At 60.5% G+C, this 18265-nt stretch overlaps 1 protein-coding gene across 1 annotated transcript; it reads left to right on the top strand.

The window, feature by feature from the left end:
* Positions 1–3179: 3179 nt before the first annotated feature.
* Positions 3180–17572, top strand: KIAA1755 (KIAA1755 ortholog). Its single transcript, XM_040609187.1, has 14 exons — positions 3180–3354; positions 7016–7213; positions 7737–9036; positions 9146–9310; positions 9981–10104; positions 10513–10606; positions 11725–11811; positions 12471–12587; positions 12986–13084; positions 13341–13489; positions 14608–14740; positions 15027–15149; positions 15865–16056; positions 16136–17572. The coding sequence occupies exons 1-14, from the start codon at positions 3352–3354 to the stop codon at positions 17078–17080; spliced, it is 3729 nt and encodes a 1242-aa protein (XP_040465121.1). The 5' UTR covers positions 3180–3351; the 3' UTR covers positions 17081–17572.
* The last annotated feature ends 693 nt before the right edge of the window (positions 17573–18265 follow it).

The raw sequence follows: 18265 nt of genomic DNA, 5'->3' as shown, positions 1-18265 counted from the left end.
GCATCTGTGGGGCAGAGCTGTGGGCTGGCAAACACCGCTGGGGAAAAGCAGGGGAAAACCCGGGCACTTGGCATGAAAAGCAAGAGCAGCCTGGCTGGTTTGGGGCAGAACTTGGAAAAAGAGAAGTCCATAGCCAGAAATAAAACCTCCCACTATCCATTTCCAGCCAGGACAAGTTCACTGCCACCAATAGAAGCGGGCTCTGACCAGGACCTGTGGCCACCACAGTTGTCCCCAGACCAACAGGGACTTCACCAGAGCTCTGTGAAATGCTGTCAGCGTCAAAGATGTGAGGGAGCTGTGGCTCCTGCCCTCTCCCGTGTGTGTGGGATTGCTGCCCATCGTCACCTGCAAGTCCCTGATGTTTGATCCAGCAGCATCTAAAAATACAGTTGGGGGACACACAGGGGGCTCCTCCACTGTTGTTTTCCCAGCTGCAGGATCAACGTGACCCGGCCCCAGCTGTTCCTTGAGCCAGGAGGGCTCTCTGCCAGCACAGGGTCACTGCTGACGCCAGCCCTGACCGCTGCATCAAACCCAGGCAGCTGGGAACACCCGGGGACCCGAGAGGTAATAAAGCAGGAGCCCTGCGGGGCACGGCGAGCAGCTGCACCCAGTGACGAGGACCCTGAGTGCAGGGACATGGCCACAAGCAATGAAGCACCCAGCAGGAGCCCAGCCCCAGAGACCATCCCCGATGCTGGGCTCACCACCCTCGCCCTGCCTCCACCCCAACATCCCGCTGACACCCCGGGGGTCCCCCTGGGACCAGTGCTGCAGTCAGTGTGTCTTCTCCGCCCGCCAAGGGCTGCCATCGCCCCCAGACAGGCGGGCTCCTCTCACAGCACGCCAGCTGTGACACAAGGTCTGGGAGCCTGTGGGAGAAAAAAGAGGATGCAGAGAGCCGAGGGGGATGATTTTGCAGAGAAGTAAAAATAAAAATGCAGGAATGGTGACCTCCGGGCAGAGCCTGGGGGGATCTGAATGGTGGCTCTGTGCCGGCTGAGGGGCAGGGCAGGAGGCCACATGCAGCCTGTCCCAGCAGCTGCTTGGGACAAAGAAGACATGGAGAAATGGAGCAGAAAAGGAGGGTGAGCTCATGAGGTCAGGGGCTGCTGGGCACCCAGCAGGCCCCCAGGAGCTCTGTTTTTTGCTGGGCACGCTTGGCCCCCAGCACCCTCACTCCCACCTCCATGCCTTGCTGTCTCAGGGTGGCAGGAGGGCACAGGCAGCTGCTTTGGGGTGCTGCAGGGATGCAGGGTTGGATCCAGCTATGCTGGGTGCATTTGCAGGGTGGCCCAGTTGCGCACAGCTGATAAGGCATGGCAGGGAGCTGGTGGTGGGGTCCCTCTGGGCTCAGCTTCACATCCGTCCCCTCCTGCTCACCGGTGCCAGTGCCACGGAGGGATCCAACCTGCCGGTGCTGGGACCCAGACAGTCACACTGCCTTCCTCCCTGCCCGCAGTCTCCTCACCCGGCGCCAGTGCCTGCCAGAAGGCGCATGAGCCAAAGCAAGTTATTGGGCTCATTTCAGAGGTAACCACACCATTAAAGAAGGTCAGAGCATGATCTCATACTCCCCTCACACTCAGGGAAACTATAAAAAGGCTGAAGCAGAGTAAGAGAACTGACACAATTAAAGGAGCAACCAGCCGCTCGTGGGGAAGGGAGAAGCTGGCCCAGTGGGCCCCAATTTGTGTCAGGGATCCCGGGCAGGCAGCTTGGACTGGGTTTGAGCCGAGGGGAGTCCTGCAGGGAGCTGCGGCAGTGCCTGCGTGTCCAGAGCTGCACAGTGGGCTCCAGCTGGGGGCTCCAGCCCTGCTCCCCCCAGCCAAGCCTCTGCCCACCCGGCACGCCTGCCAGTGCCTGAGCCCTTGCAGCACTTGCGATCTATACAGGCAGCGACAGGGCTCTCGCTAGCTCCCAAGGAAATGGGAAGCAAATGCAAAGCGCCTGGCGCCGTCCTCGCTCCAAACAAGCCAGCAACCCAGCTGTACCTCCTCCCATCTCAGCTTGTTTTCACAGTGTGTCCTTTGGCCGCTCGCTAATCCCTGGACAATGTTCGTTATCGAGACTGCCCCAGCAGCCAGCGGCCCACGCTGCGGCCGTCCTACCCGTCCTGGTCCCGGCCCCCACCCCAGCCCCGGTCCCATCCTTGAGCCTGCGCCAGGACCACGGCAGTGGACATGACTGCAGCCTGAGCATGGAGCAAAGGGTCCGAGAGCGCCGGGTGCGGGGGAGGAAGAGCTGTGCCAAGCAGCAGTTTGCATTAGGATAGGCCAAATCTGTGGCTTTGGCTTTTATGCTAATTGTTTTTGTATGACTTCTGGTTGCTAAATCACACAATTCTGCCTTCAGTTAGGTACTTTACATCGCTGAAACAGCCCAAAGACCCATCAGAGACACTTTTCTTCTGCTGTGCTTTTAGGCCGATTCAGAAAGAAGAGCCCCGAGCTGCGCAAAGTGCTCTGTTTTCAGTACAGACCCGTGCGGATGGTTTGTATCAACGCTGGCCTGCGTTTATTTAAAAAGGGGGAAGCTGCCACAAATACTGCATGCCTGCATGCATGCACATACATGCAGACTGGATGCCTGCACATGTACATGCATGCATACATGCACATGCAGCTCTGTACTTCTCCCGGTGCTGTGAAGGATCCCGCAGCACCGAGCAGTACTGGCTCGGAGCTGCCCGGGGGGGCGGCGGGGGCCGGGGCAGGACCCTCCGGGGGCAGCCACCCCCCGTGGAGCTTTTTTTCTTCCGGGGGTCTCGCACCTCCCCCAGCCCACCCGGAGGGCAGGAGCCGGCACCGCCTCCAGTGCTGCCCACCCGCCCGCCGCCGCCTGGGGGCATCGGCCGGGGGGGCACAGGGGGGTCCCCGGGAGGAGCCACCACCGCGTGGGGGGCCGGGAGGGGGTCCCCGGGAGGAGCCATCGCCCCGGGGACACCCGGTGGCGCGGCCCCCCGGCCCGGCCGCGTTCCCAGCCCCGGGAGCGGAGCCGGGCGGTCCCCGAGCCGCCCCCGCCAGCCCCCTCCCCCGGCCCGCCCCGCGCGGTCGCTCCTTCTTCGCCTTTTCTTTCTTTTCCCTTCTTTCTTTTTTTTTTTTTGGGGGGGGGGGGGGGTGTTTTTGTTTTTTCCCCCAGAAGAGGCGCGGCGGGCGGAGGGAGCCGGGCCGGGGCCGAGGGGGCCGGGGCTGCCCGCCCCCAGCCCGGGGAGGCGGCGGCCGGGAAGAGCCGCCCGCGGAGCCGGAGCCGGAGCGCCGGGCGGTGGGACAGCGCTCGGCCCCGGGGCGAGAGGGAAGGGCGAGCTGTGCCGCGGGCCCCCGGCCCCCCTGCCACTTCCCAGTAAACATGGTAATTCCTTCTGCTTTCCTATCCTTTCTGCTGGCCTGCCCCGCTTGCCACCGGCCCCCGCGACCACCTATGGGCCCCGCACCCCCAGCTCTGCTGAGTACAGAGTGGGCGCTAGGGCGACGGCGAAGGTCGGGGGCGAAGGCGAAGGTCGGGGACGAAGGAGAAGGTCAGGTGCGAAGGCGGCGGCTGTGGTCGTTGGCCACTCGGGCAGGCGCGTGTGGGGCTGCAGCCCACGATGTCTGAAACTTCCCCGTGAAGTTTGGCAAGATGATGGGGCGCGGCAGAACGGGTGCTGCTGTGTGAACCGTGCCTGGCATGCAGGTACGGGACGCTCGGTGGCTCATCCCTGGGCTGTCCGGCTCGTTTGTCGCCAGAGCTGGCATATGCAATTGCCCCGGGCTCCCGGGCGATGCTGTGCTGAGCCCTGGCCTCCCGCGCCGCCAGGCTGGGGCAGCTTGTCAGCGTTCGCATCCTGCCCTGCCAAAGTTGCTGACAGCGAGAGCTGCAGGAGAGGGAGAGGAATTGCTATTCAGGGCTGGTCCCGGCACTCAAACCTTGCTCCTTCCTGAGCAGGAGGGAGAAAGGAGATGGAGCTGAGTCATCCTGTGGCTTTGGATAAGAGTTAAACAACTTTACAGCACCAAAACACCAAAGCCCAACTCATCTTGTTGGTGTAAACCAATAAAAAATATGAGTATTTGGGGAGAAATATCAATCTCTATTTAGCAGCACTTTGGCTTATTAAAATGGAAATAGCTTTGCAAATGTAAATCTCCTTATGCTCTCTAATGCCTTTTGTTTCGGGTTCTGCGCTCCCTCGCAGCTGGTGGAGAGACATGGGCTAATTGGTTGCTTTTGGATTTCTAACGGCTCCCTGGCTGCCCTGGCCTCAGCTTCTCCCACAAATGCGGAGCCGTGGCACCTTGGTTACCCTGAAAACCTCCCCTAGTAATGAAGTGCTTTGTGACACTCAGTGAAAACAGTTTTAGTCATTCCAGGCCAAAATACTCCCCAGCACAACCCAGGCTGTGTCTGGTGCCTCCATCAGTCAGTAGTTCACTCCCGATGTTGGCTCGCACGGTCCCCAATGCTGGATGAAGTCCTGGGCGTTTTTATTCCATTGACAGGAATGCGGCTTTGTTTAATTCAGTTGATCCATCCTCTGGCGCATTCCTTTGCTGTGGGGTTTTGGTGGTGGTTCGGAAGATTTTCCTTTTTCCCCTGCAGCGGGGCTGTCCTCCATCCCAGACAGCCCAAATTTATCCCAGACAATTTACCCCAGCTCCGGGCATTCCTGTTCCTCCCCAGTCACTAAGGCATGGGACCGGGAAGGCTGGGGAGCCTGGCTGCATGTGCTACAGCTGCCCCAGGGTTTGGGGGGACGGTGTCATGAGAGACGGTAGGTGTGGGATGGGGCTGCTGGAAGTGTGTGCCTTCACCCCGTTGGAGCGTGGTCTGCACCCCCTGCCCTGCAGAGCCCTCCCCAGCGGTGCAGCCAAGCTGGGAATGGCTGGGTTTGGGGCTGCCCCTTGCCCCGCGATGCAGCCTGCCCGGAGTCAGCCGGCGGCCCCAGTCTCAGGGGACCCGGCTTCTCTTTCTGTTTTCCTTTGCTTTTTCGTCAGTGCCGCACGAGCTCAGCCAGTTGAGGGCAGTTTGGTTTCCAGCGAGCTGGGTTTGGGATGTGCCAGGGCTGTGCAAGGGGGACTCTGGGCAGCGGGCTCTGGTGAAGGCAGGCGCAGGCAGGTCCGGCAGCGCTGGCTTATCTCTCGAGGCAGCATTAGGAGCTGGACGGATCCCCCTTTGCTGTTGCAGATGGCAGCTCCTCACCTCCGTGCTGGAACAGGGAAGGAGCTGAGCTCGGTGGTGCCAGGCAGGGAAGTGGCGGGCACAAGGTCCCCGCAAGGCAAAGCAGGGAGCTGGGCTTTACTCTGCAGTGGGGCTTTTCCAGAGCAAGGTCTCCAGTCCCTCCTAGGGACTGTGTGAAGACCAAGCATAAGAAGACAGGTGGTCCAACGGCAGAAAGCCTGGCAGGGGAACGCATTTGCAGACAGGGCACTAAGAAGGGACTGGCTCTCCTTGTGTTCTGCCCAGGCCCCACGGCTCTTCCTGCCAGGACAAAAGGCAGGAGATTCCTGTGTGGAGACACAGAGAAAAAGTCAAGAATTAACCAAAGCATGACTGCAAAATGCTTTAGCTAAAGCGCATTAAAGCTAATTAAGCTGAATTAACCAAGGCCACTTTGTCTGTCTATAGGCTTCCAGACCATGGATTAGCTGTCTGAAACTAATGCTCACCTTCAGCTAATCACACCTTCACATAATCCCACTTCAGATAACCCCACTTGACTTCCCAGGTGCCCACACAGGAGCACGGGGACGATGGCGAGCCACAGCTGCCCAAGGCGCAGGACCCGGCTGCTGCCCCGGCTGCTGGGAGGATGCTTAACCCTGTGGCAGCTCCCACTGGCTGCCTGCAGCCCTGGGGTTCCCCCACCATTAAATCTGGAGCTCAGCCCCAGGTGACTGGCTTGGCTTTGCTGTGGGCTGCAGCCGGAGGCAGAGCTTGGGGTTCCCTGGTACGCAGCGGCTGGCAGAGGTAGCACACGCCATGCTCTGCGGGAGGAGGAGGAGAGCACCCCGCTGCAGAGCGGCAGACCCCCAGCTGGCCAGGCTGGGCCTGACCCTGCACCACACTGGAACCTGCATCTCTCCTGCAGCAGCACCATTTCCAGGAGAAAGGGTGCCGTTTGGCCACCTGCCCCCAGACACCAGCCACAGCCTCATTTATTGTTCGGCAGAGCCTCTCCTGCAGAATTACACACACACACACACACACACCCCGCCAAGGAGCTGGAGGTCTCTGTCTTTCCCGCTTGCCAATGGGCTCCTTTTGGCAGCCATGGCTGTAGTCAACCCCACGCTGTCTGTAATGCAGCTGGGACTTAGCGGGAGCCGCCTGAAGGCTTCCCTCCATGTACCTGGTGCACCAGTTGGGTCTGCACAGCTGATGTCTCCGGCAAAGCTGGGAGAACAAACTCAGAACCACCAGTTTACACATGACACAAAACTGGCGTCCTTGCACTGGTCTGGAAGTGATGCAGAGGAGGGGGCTGTAACCTGGCAAAGTGCTTCCCAGAAAACGCTTGGAGTACTAATTTTGAGTTTGGCATATTCAGTGATGGGTCTGAACCAAAACACCCTATCTATCTTCAGATGTTTGTCCTTCCTCCCATCTGCTGCATTCCTAAAGCGAGCTGCTGAGCCCAGCACATCCCCACGCTCCTCGCCTGGCTCAGCTTAACCCCTTGGCTGCTGCAGCCCCTCCGCCTCCGCATGGCCAGCGTTCCCAAGAGGGGCAGCAGGCTGCGCGCAGGGCTTGTCTCGGGCTCCTTAAACTGCAGCCCAATGCTGGGAACCAGACCCAGCTGTGCTCATGCTTCCCAGCTGCACGGAGCTTGGTGTGCTCTACACCCAGTTCCTCTTCAGTTTCCAGCCCAGGAAGGTTTGGAGCCTCCCGAGCTCATCAGCATTGCCACTGTGGGCATACCAGGGACTCGGCAGAAGCACGGTGCAGCGTGGGATGTTGGGCACAGGCTCCGTGGGGGGTTATGGCATCCCATTGTGGGGCCACTCTCCCCACCAGTGACGCTTTCCTCCCGCAGGACGCTGGCTCGCTGGACACGGCTGTGCAGAGTGCCCTCCAGGCCCTCTACCCACCCTTCGAAGCCACGGCCCCCACGGTCCTGGGCCAGGTGTTTCAGCTGCTGGAGACCAGCTACCGGGGAGATGGGCTCTGCTGTCTGCTCCAATTCCTCATCCCAGCCAAGCGCCTCTTCGAGCACGTGCGGCAGGCAGCCTGCGTAAGCCCGCATGGCCCTGGTGCCGTGGACCCTTGCACCCCACTCCTGGCCATGGGGCGGTTGCCCTGATGTGGGATGCCAGCACAGCCATGCCCTGCGCCGGGCTGCAGGCTCTCTCTCTGCATGTCCCTGTCTCTGTCCCCATGTCCTCCCTGCAGAGGGGACCATGGTGCAGCCAGCTCCCTGGGATGGCTCTGGCACAGAGCCTGACACGTATGGTCTGCGTGAAAAGGACAAGGGGACTCCAGAGTCACCCTGTCTTGCCTCTGGGGAGTCTCCAGTGAGGCTTTCCCCTCTGTTAGCACGTGGGGAGCACACAGCACCCCAGGAGCGGCCATGGGCTTGGGGTGGGCTTGCAGGGCCCTTGTGTGGCTTGGTTCAGGGTTATCCCATCAGGTCACCAGGTCTTCAGTCCCTATGGTGGGAAGTGCAGAGCAGGGCAGCGAGAGCACATGGGCTGGCTGGGAGGGTACGGAGCTGGCAGGGGCTCTCGCTCACATGCTGCGTTCTTCCTCCCTCCCAGGCTCCCTACTTTAACTGCATCTTTCTCCATGAAGGCTGGCCCTTGTGTCTTCATGAGAAAGTGGTCGTCCACCTTGCACCACTCAACCCCCTTCTGCTGCGCCCTGGGGACTTCTACCTGCAAGCGGAGCCCTGCGAGGAGCACTCAGCACGCATCACCGTCAAGCACCTCTCCCAGGACCTGCACACAGTGGAGGAGACACCGGTGCCTGAGGCTGCCTACGCGCTGCTCTTCACCAACGAGTGGCTGGAGGAGATCAACAGCAACCAGGCCAGAGCCCCCCTGCACACCTGCCTGGTGGCCACTGAGAACGGCATCACCCCGCTGCCATGGAGTAAGATTGCCACGCCGGAATTCATCGACAAGCCAAAGGCTGGTGCTGATGGCACGCCTGCAAGCACCCAGCATGGCCCCACTCCTGAAACTGCAGCCGAGCCGGCAGCACCCAGCGTGCTTGTGCCCCATGGCACAGCAGACATCCCGGAGCCCTATGGCAATGTCGTGGGCACCGTTCCGGGCTGCAAGGTCACCTCTTGGAAGTCAGGCCAGGGAAGATACCCGGGACTGATCAAGGTGGACCAGGCTGGGCTGCGGAAGAAGCCAGCCACGCTGGCTGTGCCCAGCCTCTGCGAGATTGTCAGCCAGAACTTGGAAGGGGAGTACGTGGACCTGCTGGAGCTCTCCCAGGAGCAGCTGGACCGCCTGGCCAGGTCCCTGCCACCTGCCTGCCCAGAGGGGCAGATGGGGGCCAGGGCCAAGGTGACGCTCCCCTGGGCAAATGGGGGGCTGGGGGCAGATACTTGGCACTGCGGGGAGGTGCTGAGCTTGGAGGAGGGTCCCTGCACCCCGTGCATGGGGACGAAGCTGAACCGGGAGCCGGGGCCACATGGCCCACGGTGCCGTCAGCGCGATTCCTACCTTGCCGCGCTGCAGAACCCAGTGAGCTTCGGCCCCAGGCTGATGGCAGCCATCCTGGAGGAGCCGGATGGCCACAGCCCCCAGCCTCCCCGCCCCACACCCCGTAAGACCCCTGCACAGCACGGGAGGGGGGCTGGCAGCCCCACACTCCTCACCCGCCGTCCCCGCCGAGAGAGTCCTGGGATGCAGGCGGAGGCACTGGTGCAGCAGGGCAGCCCCCGACTTCCCCCAGGATCCAGCCACAAGTTCTCCTTCTTGAAGGGCCCATGGCTCGGGATGGCCCCCGGGGACGAAAGAGCCACCAACCAGCACGAAGGGGCCTGGAAGAAGATGTCTGCCATCTACTCGCCCAGGATGGGCAGAGCCAAACCAGCTGGGAAAGGTACCATCCGAGCAGGGCTGCGGCACCTGCCTGGGCTCTGCAGGGGCTTTTGCATTTCTCTGCCTCGTTGCGCCTTGCCAGCTCCTCTCTCCTCTGTCCCCACGGGCAGGTACAGATGTGGCAGCCGCTGCCCCCACAGAGGAACGGTCCCTGGAAGGTACCAGCTGCAAGAACAGTCCCTCTGTGTCTGGCGCTGGCACCCCTGGCCGGGAGCCGCCGGCCTGGCAGGACCTGCACGCTGGGCTGCTGTGCTCGGGCATCGTGTGCCTGCCAGGTACCGCTGGTGCTGTGAGATCCTCAGGGGGATGTCAGGAGAGGCCTCGGAGGGAAAACGCCATGCTGCTGGAGAGGGTTTTCTGGAGGAAAGTTTCAGGGTTTTGCTGGAGGCCAGAAAGCCCTCAAGCAGAAAATTTCCTTTGAGCTGGGCAAAAATATTAAAAACATAAAAACAAGCAGTCTGCTCTGAGCAGCTGCCCTGTTCCCAGCTGCATCCGAGCCCTCCCACACCATTCCTCACCAATGAAGCCGTTCAGCTTTTAGCTGCCAAACACTAAACATTTGGCTTCTTCCTTTTCCCAAGAGCTGAAAAACAGTGACAAAAACCATCTTTTTTTCAGCAAAAACGTCCCCAGCAGCTCTGCCCTGGCATTTGCAGGGCTGGCGTTTGTGCTGAGAGCCCTCATGGTCTGGCACTGCCCCACCAGAGGGGCCAGGGGAGGCTGCACTGGGGTGGCCGCTGCATCACTACAGCTGCACGGTGTTAACCCAGGCTGAGCCCCCCAGCCAGGGCAGAGCCCACTCCCGCACCCCTCGGCAGTCGTTTGTGCTTGGCGAGCAGCAGAGCGAGGCCCATGGGAGCCCCAGGCCCACAGGTGGTTGCTCAGGGCTGGTGTTTGCAGCTGGTGGGTGGCTGCTGTAGAGGTCACTCACCCCTTTCTCCACAGGGAGCTTGGACAGGCTGGGCAGGGCCCTCCTCCAGGTGACCACCAGCGGCAGCGCCTGGGGGGCCACATGGTGCTCAGCTGCCGAGTTGGCAAGGCTCATCCTCTACCTCTGCTCCCTCCCCAGGTAAGGGCCAGGAGGACCTGCCAGGGACCCCCTGGCTGCTGCCCGGCTTGGAGGTCCCAGGCAGCCCCTGGGCAGTGCGGGGATGGATGCCCAGCATCCTGCACATGCTGGTTTGGGCACATCCCACATGTCCCCCCCACCCCGTGTCAGCAGTCTTGCCTGCAGACACACCTGAGGACCCTGTGCCGTGCCTCTGCCAAAGGCACATGTTTCTGAAGGTCTGGCACTGTCTTTGGCTGGGGCATCCCCCAGGGACGGGGCTGCTGCCTGCAGCTGCCGGTTGCTGCCTGGGAGCACAGGACTGCGGGAGGGGGCTTCGAGTGGGTCCTGCCCATGGGGAGGGATCCCCCACTTCATGTGCCACTTTTAACCAGTGCAGTCTGCCTCCTACTTTATTCCCCTTGCTAGGCAAGAAGCAAAGGATGGCGGGCTCACTGTCGTCGTGGATGCCAGGAAGCAGCCACCTGCTCCCGTCCTCTTCTCAGCTCTCCGCTCTGTCCAGGTACACTGCAGTCCTTGTGCCTGTGCCATGGATGTGCCAGGAGGGGTCCCTGCCTGAGGGCAAGTGCTGCTGCCCTTTGGGGGTCCTTCAGAGCCTGCCGTGTGCCCACTGTGCCATGTGATCCCCCAGCTGGCAGCAGCTTCTCCGGCAGCCCCTGGTGCTGCTGTGCCTGGGGCCCCAGTTTTTATCTCGCTCATGGATTTTACCCGTAAACTTCACGGTGTAGATTTACCAAGGCATCTCTCAGCTGCCTGTGGCTGCACCACAATGCACTGATCTAGAAAGCCCACATCTCTCTTGCTGCTTCCTCCCCAGCAGCCAGTTCTGGCCCCCTGTAGGTCTGGCAGCACTTAAACAACTGCCACTCTGTTCCCAAAGTTGCTGATAAATCTAATTTCTGAGCACGTCTGCAGTGGTGCAGACCGTCCCCCATGGCACAAAGACCCTGTTTCCCCAGCCCCCGAAATGAGCTCACACCTGGCACTTGCATCTCTCCAGCTCCTCGAGTGCCAGCTGTGAGGTGCTGGCTGTTTGGGACCAAAGGTCCCTTCCCAGCCCTGCAGGATCTGTCCTTGGCCTCAGCCCCACTGTCACCTGGCACCGCAGTGTGACCCAAACCCCTTCAGCATCCCGCTAGCTGAGCTCACCTGGAAATCAGCTCTGCAGCGACAGTCAATTGTCCTGGCAGGGTTTCTGTGCCAGTGCTGAGGCAGTGCTGTGGGAGTGCTCTCTGCTGTCCTGGGGGCCATGGGGTCTTCCCTGCCACAGCACCCTTTGCCTCCGCATGCCCAGGGCTTCAGGACTTGTTTGCAGTCTGATAAGTCCTGTGCTGGCCCTGATGCTCTCCATGTGGAGAAGCATTACTGGTATGAGGAAAGGGATTTGCTTACAAGGCTCTTTCCGTTAGTTCTTTCTGCCAGGGAGCTGGTGCTTGGGACAGGGTTATGGCCTGAGCAACCCATTTCCATTGCCCATGCCAGCGAGCTTGGGAGCCTTTTTCTTCGTAATGAGCTCACCAGCCTCAGCTGACTTGGGAAACTGAGCCCCCGCATCACCGTGGGGAACTTGGGGGCTGCACCATGGGGTTTGCCATGGTCACTCTTCCCTGTCTCCCACAGAGCGTCTCACCAGGCTGCATCCACACCATGCTGCTGCTAGCCGAGAAGGAGCTGGTCACCCACCGTGAGAAGCTGCCTGGGGTTCAGGTGAGCCTGTCCCTTCCTTGTGTCCCCGTGTTGTCTCCCATGGGAAGAGCCCAGCTAGGGTGAAAGGAGCCTCCCGCCTTGGGGGACCCTCTGTCCTGTCACCTGGAGACCCCAGTTCCCCTGCTTGGGGACCCTGGGCAGAGCAGCACATTGCTGGGGCAGGTCACCCCTGCACTGGGTGCAGCGTGAAGCCACACTGGGACAGGCAGTTGCTGCCCTTGGGTTTGCGGGGCTGCACAGGTGGACGAAAGCTGCCCCAGGGCATCCGGCACTTTCCCAATTACTTGCAGTGGCCGGATACAGGCACTGGGATAATAAATCTAAACTTGAAAGAGTTTATTGTTCTTCTAGTGCTGCTCAGTTTAATTAATACAATGTGAAATATTAATGAACTTGATTAGCTGGCTTGGCTGTCATGGCAGATTATTGCAGTGCCAGCAATCTCCCGTGCATTTAAGCACTGCGGAGCCACTGGGTGATGCTCCAAGTTGGAGCTGCCACATGGTGTGCTCAGCCCTGCCGGCAGGCAGCACCATTAATGGGGCAGGGTGCTTAGGGCAGGAGGGGGTTATGGCCCCTGCTCCAGGTTGCCCCTGGGGATGTTTCTAGGGAGGGACCTGGCATGGTCTGGCAGCACTCATAAGCCCCGTGCCCCACAGGTGGAGACCCTGACATCGTTGAAGGCTCTGGGCCGCTATGTTGACAGCTCCCAGCTGACACAGGAGCTGGACGGTGCCTTCCCCTACTGCCACGGCGAGTGGGTTCAATTCTTCCAGGTGTCTGTTATCACGCCATTAGCCATCACCTCACCTCCCCACAGTGCCCCTCCATCCCCACCACAGCTTCTGTGTCTTGCAGACATCCCTGGAAAAGTGACAGGAAAGCCCAGGAGAGGGGAAGGAAAAGGAAAGCTCTGGGCACAGGAGGGCAACCCCCTGCTGCCTGCTGCTGCCTGCTCCTACCTGCTTCTGACTGCTCCTGCCTGTAACTGCCCAGCCACCTCCACCTCCCCTTCCTCCTCATCTTTTACCTTGTGCCTCATGGTATTCCCTGCTCAGGCCTGGCACTGCTCCTCCTCCTTTTCCTCCTCCTCCTCACAGGCAGGCTGCCCTCGTGCCCCGCTGCTTGCCCAGCCACCCTGGCCCCACTGACCCTCTGTGTGTCCCACCTGCAGAAACTGCATCCCTTCACAGCCAGCCTCAGGCAGGCATCAGAGCTGCTGCAGAACTGCATCCGGGAGCTGCGAAGCGCCGACGCACTGGCAGGGATGCAGGTAACGGGGGCTGCGGCACCGTAAGTTGTAGACATTTCCAAAGAGCCTGTCTGCAGTTTAGCCCACATTAACATTTCAGCCTGGTTGCTCAAAACTTGGTGCAGCCACTCCCAGACTGACCACTCCTGGCTGCAGGACTGTCCCCTGTCCCTTCACTTGTCCCTTGGGGCACAGCCCCAGGTGCTTGGTCTGTGCTGGCCTGGGAACCACCCCATGAGGCCCCAGGTGAGACACATGTCCGACCCTCCCTCCGCAGGATGCAGCTGTGTGCATCGGGAAGCACCAGGAGCTGATGCAGAGGGTGCTGAGCGACCCGCAGCTGGTGCATGTGCAGCGCGAGGGGGGGGCCGTGCTGGCCAGGCTGCGCAGGGAGGCGGCCCGGCTCGGCACCTCTGCTGATGTCAGGTAGGAGGGGCAGCTTCGCTGGTAGAGGGGTCCCAGCACTGGGGACTCCTGGCCTGTGCTGGCCAACATGGCCTGCTCCCTGGGGACAGCCCCATCCCCCAGAGCATCAGCATGCCCGGAGCTGGTGCCGTGCTTCCTCCTGACCTGCCAACCCTCCGACCCTGGAGCTGGTGTCACAGACAGTCCTTTGCAGGGTTTCTTGTCACCCCAGCTGGGGAGAGTGCATGGGTCCCTGGGACAGTCCTCTGCCCGACACCAGGCTCCAGGGCTGCTCAGTGCAGCCCGCAGCACGGCCCGCAGCGAGGCCCCCAGCGAGGCCCACAGCGAGGCCTGCAGTGAGGCCCGCAGTGAGGCCTGCAGCGCGGCCTGCAGCGAGGCCCCCAGCGAGGCCCCCAGCGAGGCCCACAGTGAGGCCTGCAGTGAGGCCTCCAGGCTGGTCTCAGGCAAAGCCACTAGATGGGGCCAAGCCCTGGCAATTCCGTGCTCGTCCAGCAATCCCACACTTGTCCAGCAGTGCCGCATGCATCCAGTGATGCCGTGCTTGTCCGGCAATGCTGCGCTTGTCCAGCAGTGCTGTGCTTGTCCGGTGATGCTGTGCTCGTCCAGCAGTCCGTGCATGCAGGTAGCATTAATCCCACTGCTCCCGTCTCTCAGCTGGGCTGCACCGACAGCCAATGCTTTCGCATCCCTTATTTGCCGGCATCCATCTTGCTCCATGGGACGGAGAGATGTCGGGGCACATGCAGGGCTCCCCTGCAGCATGCCTGGCATGCAGGGCCTGGAGCCCACTGCCCATCACACCCCAGGGAGTGCCCTTGTGGCCCAAGGTGGGCTCTGAGGATGCACAGGGTGGGTGGGGAGGAGGTCTTTTGGTAGGCTCCTGACCTGGGCACCTATGGGGCTCTCGCCAGCCACCCATGCGGGGTCATTGCCCATCCTCTCCCTTGGCTCCTGGCTGCCTGCATGGCCACATGCCAGCACCTGCTTCCATGGAGCTGCCCCATCCAGAGGCTTCTTCGCACTGGAGAGCTGCCTTGGCCAGCATCTTCAGGAGGAGCTTGACCAGCAGCATCTGGCACTGATGGCCCCTCTCTCTCCTCCCCAACCACCACAACCAGCATGGAGTCAGCTGAGGGGCTGTACAGCCAGCTGGAGGAATTGCTTCACGACCTGGTGTCCCAGTCCAACAGCTGCCTGGAGCACCTGGAGTTCCTCCGAAAGGTCCAGGAGCTCAAGACCGAGTTCGGCAAAGTAAGTTGGGTGTCCCTGGGGTGCCGCTCTGGGTGCGGCAAGTTGAAGTTGTCCTCCGCGGTGTTCCCATGGCTGAGCACCTTGGGTACATTTCCTTGGGTTTTGATAATGAAGGAAGCCCAGAGAATAACAGGATTGCCTGAGCTTTCAATTTCATTAAGGGGTGACTGTGCATAACCGCAGCTGGGACGGGATGCCCTGGTCAGGGAAGGAAGGGGAGGTGCTGCGGAAGCGCTGCTGCCAGCAGCCAGTCGCGCCTGACCCTTGACCCTGCTCTCTCTTGCAGCTGGGGTGCTGGCTGGACGGGGAGGCGGCGGCACAGCTGTGGGAGATGGGCACCGAGGAGTGGAGCTCCGACAGCTTCCAGGGCTCTGACAAGCAGTTTAATGAGTTCCTCGTCCAGGCAACAGTATGTTTGGAGGAGGCTTTTCTGTAACATGCATCCTTAGGGTATGGCTGCCAGCAGTGCTATTAGCTGACTCCGTCCCCTGCCTGGCACTTAGCAGAAACTGAAAATGCCAAATTAGAAACATCTGAACATTGTTAACAAAGGTTGATACAATCAGCCCAAATCCCCCAGGTTTGGAATCAGGCTTCTGGGCAAAACTGTGTCCCCAGGCTGTCTGCATCAAGCTGCAGTTGCCAAGCCCAGGTTTGCAGGTGTCTTTGGGCAGCCTTGTGCCAGCAAGGGAGCAGTTGCACAGCTCCTTGGTGCACTTTGTGCTGGGGCTCCTGCTCCCAGCCTGCCTTGTGCTCTGTCCTTCGCTGCCCTCCTCCCACAGGGCTAGGCTGCAGAGCCTGGATGTCCATCAAACTGTTTGTGGTGACAAGGATGGGTTCCTGCCATACCTCTGCATACAGAGGCCCTTTAGTTACATGCACTGCAGGGAGGATGAAGCAAGGTGACTCCACTTGGGACAGGACAACAACGTTTGCTGCATTTTTAGCCAAGCCAGGACAGAGCAGAGATATGGAGAATCCCCATTCTCTTTGTTTCTTCTCATTTGCCCAGAAGTAGTCCCTGTATAGCTCCGATACAGCCTCACCCTGCACACATGTCCCAGTGCAGCAGGTCAGCACTATTCCCTGAGCGTGGAGCTTGTTCCTTCCTGCTGTCCCTGCAGGCTCAGTACCGGCATGGCCTGGCCCTGTGTCAGGAGGCAGCTGAGGTCCAAGATGCAGCTTTCCCCGAGGCAGACCCCTTCCAGGTGGCTGCGGCCCTTTTCCGGACAAAGCTGGTGAACTTCTACAGGCAGGTGGAGCGGCGGCAGACTGAGCGGGAACTGCTGCAGGAGCTTGACCAGTTCTCCAGCAAGGTGGGTGCATGGGCTCTTCTCCTGCAGGACCTGGTGCCAGCTGGGCAGCCATGGAAACAGCTGCTCTTGCCTTCTCTAGATCACAGGGCTGAAGCTGGACTGCAGGCAGTGCTCAGCCCGGGGGAAGTGTGGGGAGGGCCAGGCACTGCAGTGCCTGCAGACCTCCTTCCAGAAGCTGTCAGTGGAGTTTGCCCTGGAGAAGCTGCAGGACATGAAGGCTCAGGTGCGCATGATGCAGAGCAGCCGAGGGCTGGCAGCCTGGACAGAGGCTCGGCACAGGTACCAGGAGACCCGGCAGATCCTGGAGGAGATGCTGGCAGAGCTGCAGGAGGCCTGGGGAGCGCAAGCTGACAGGCAGGGAGACTCCCTCATCCCTCCCAGCTCAGGGTCTGCAGCTCCGTTCAAGGAAGCCCCAGTCTGCAAAGCAGCCACCAGCCCCAAGCCAGTGGTGTCAGGGGGCCAGGGGCCAGTGGAGCAGCCAGAGCCCAGTGCCGGGACGCCAGGGCAGCCCTGGGCCAGCAGCATTCCTGAGCCTGCACAGCCCCGCTGCCAGCAGGGGCCAGAGGGTGACCGTGCCTTTCACCCCCGTGAGTCTGCTAACTCCTCCCTCCCAAAACCTGAGAGCGGAGCCTGCTTGGGAGCTGCAGGACACCTTGCCCAGGAGCGCAGCCATCCACTTCAGAGGAATCCCTTAACCCTGCCTCCACGAGTGCGTTTTCCAGGTGCTGACCCATTGTATCCCACCACTGTGCCCCAGGGGACTGTCTCAGCCTCTAGCACACACCATCCACCTGCAGAGAAGCAGGCAGAAGCCACCCAGTACTTCCAGGTTTCCAGCCAGAGCAGTTTCTCCTCAGAAGACTCAGACTCACAGAACTCCACTGAAGAAGTCCCAGCAGCGCGCCTGGCTTTGCCCCGGGACCTCCAGAGTCCCAGACCACCTTACCCCTCTGAAAAGCCCCCCCCGATTGTTTACCTGGAGAACCACCACACTGAGAGTCCTGCTAAAGCAAATGCCAAGTAAAACCAGTCCCTTCCAGCTGAGGCTGTTTCTGTCCAGTTGTGGAAGTCTAGGTCACTGACTGGATGGAATGTCCCATGCTCGGAGGTGGGACACTGGGACCTGTTGCCTAACCCTCGGTCCCAGGATCCTTCAGTTCCCTGTACTTAGCACTTGCCCGGCTGTGGAATGGCAGTAACCCCATCACCAGCCTCATGAGGCTCATTAATAATCTACTAGGTGTGTAGCAATCCTTGTATAAAGTGCATTTATCCCTACAAGCGCCAGGTTTGTCTCAGAACATCAGTGAGGGTTGCCTGCCGCCAGCAGCCATGCTTGGAGTGTCCCAGGGCAGCACAAACCTGTGATGAGGTGTTTCTGCCTGCTGGCCCCACCACGTTCCCTGCTCTGCTGAGTGGTTCTACTGACCAAGTGACAGCGACAGGAATTTTGTTCATGTGCACTCATTAACATGGGACTAACATTATTAATGTTAATAAACGTGAAGAGAAGCTCCCAGTGTGGTCCTCATGGAGCAGAATGAAAAGCCATGTCCTACCAAGAGCCAGGCACTGGGCTGCTTGCCTGGGCTCCCTGCTGCTGCCCCAGCCCAGCACCAACAGGCAGCCGGCACCACCATGAAAGCCTCCTATGCCCTCTGCACGGGCTGTGGCTGCAGCCTGGCTTTCCTGCCCACTGCCAGCATCTTGTTGCTGGTAGGGTGGTCCTGCTCAAACTGCTGCTGGCTTGTCCCTGTTGTGCCCTGCCCTGCTGCCGGGCTGCAGCCATTTGCAGAATGAGTCCCTCTCCCTTTTGTAAGGGTTAAATGCCTCTGTCTCTGGTTCTCACTCCCATCCAACCTCCTCCCCAGTACATGGGCAATGATGGTGTCATCCTGCCCAGCCTCCCCACTCGCTGGGAACATGCTGTCCCAAAGTCTTGGGGATCTGGCTGAGCTGGGCACGACCTTGCTGATCGCCATCTGAAACAGCCTGGGGTCCCCAGAGACCCCATCCCTGCAGGTGCATCCTGCCAAGCTACACCGCCTGTTTGGGCACCTGGGAGCAAGCAAAGCCAGGTGGGGAATGGGCTGTCTGGGCCAGGGCGCTGCGCTACCCACCACCCCAGGCAGCCACATCATGAGCTAATTAAGAGACATCATAGAAAAAGCAGCATCTCACGTAGAGGTTGTTCCAGAAAAGCACTTTC

The sequence above is a fragment of the Falco naumanni genome, chromosome 10, assembly GCF_017639655.2.
Source record: "Falco naumanni isolate bFalNau1 chromosome 10, bFalNau1.pat, whole genome shotgun sequence".
Lineage (NCBI taxonomy): Eukaryota > Metazoa > Chordata > Aves > Falconiformes > Falconidae > Falco > Falco naumanni.
This window is presented reverse-complemented; position numbering and strand designations above follow the sequence as displayed.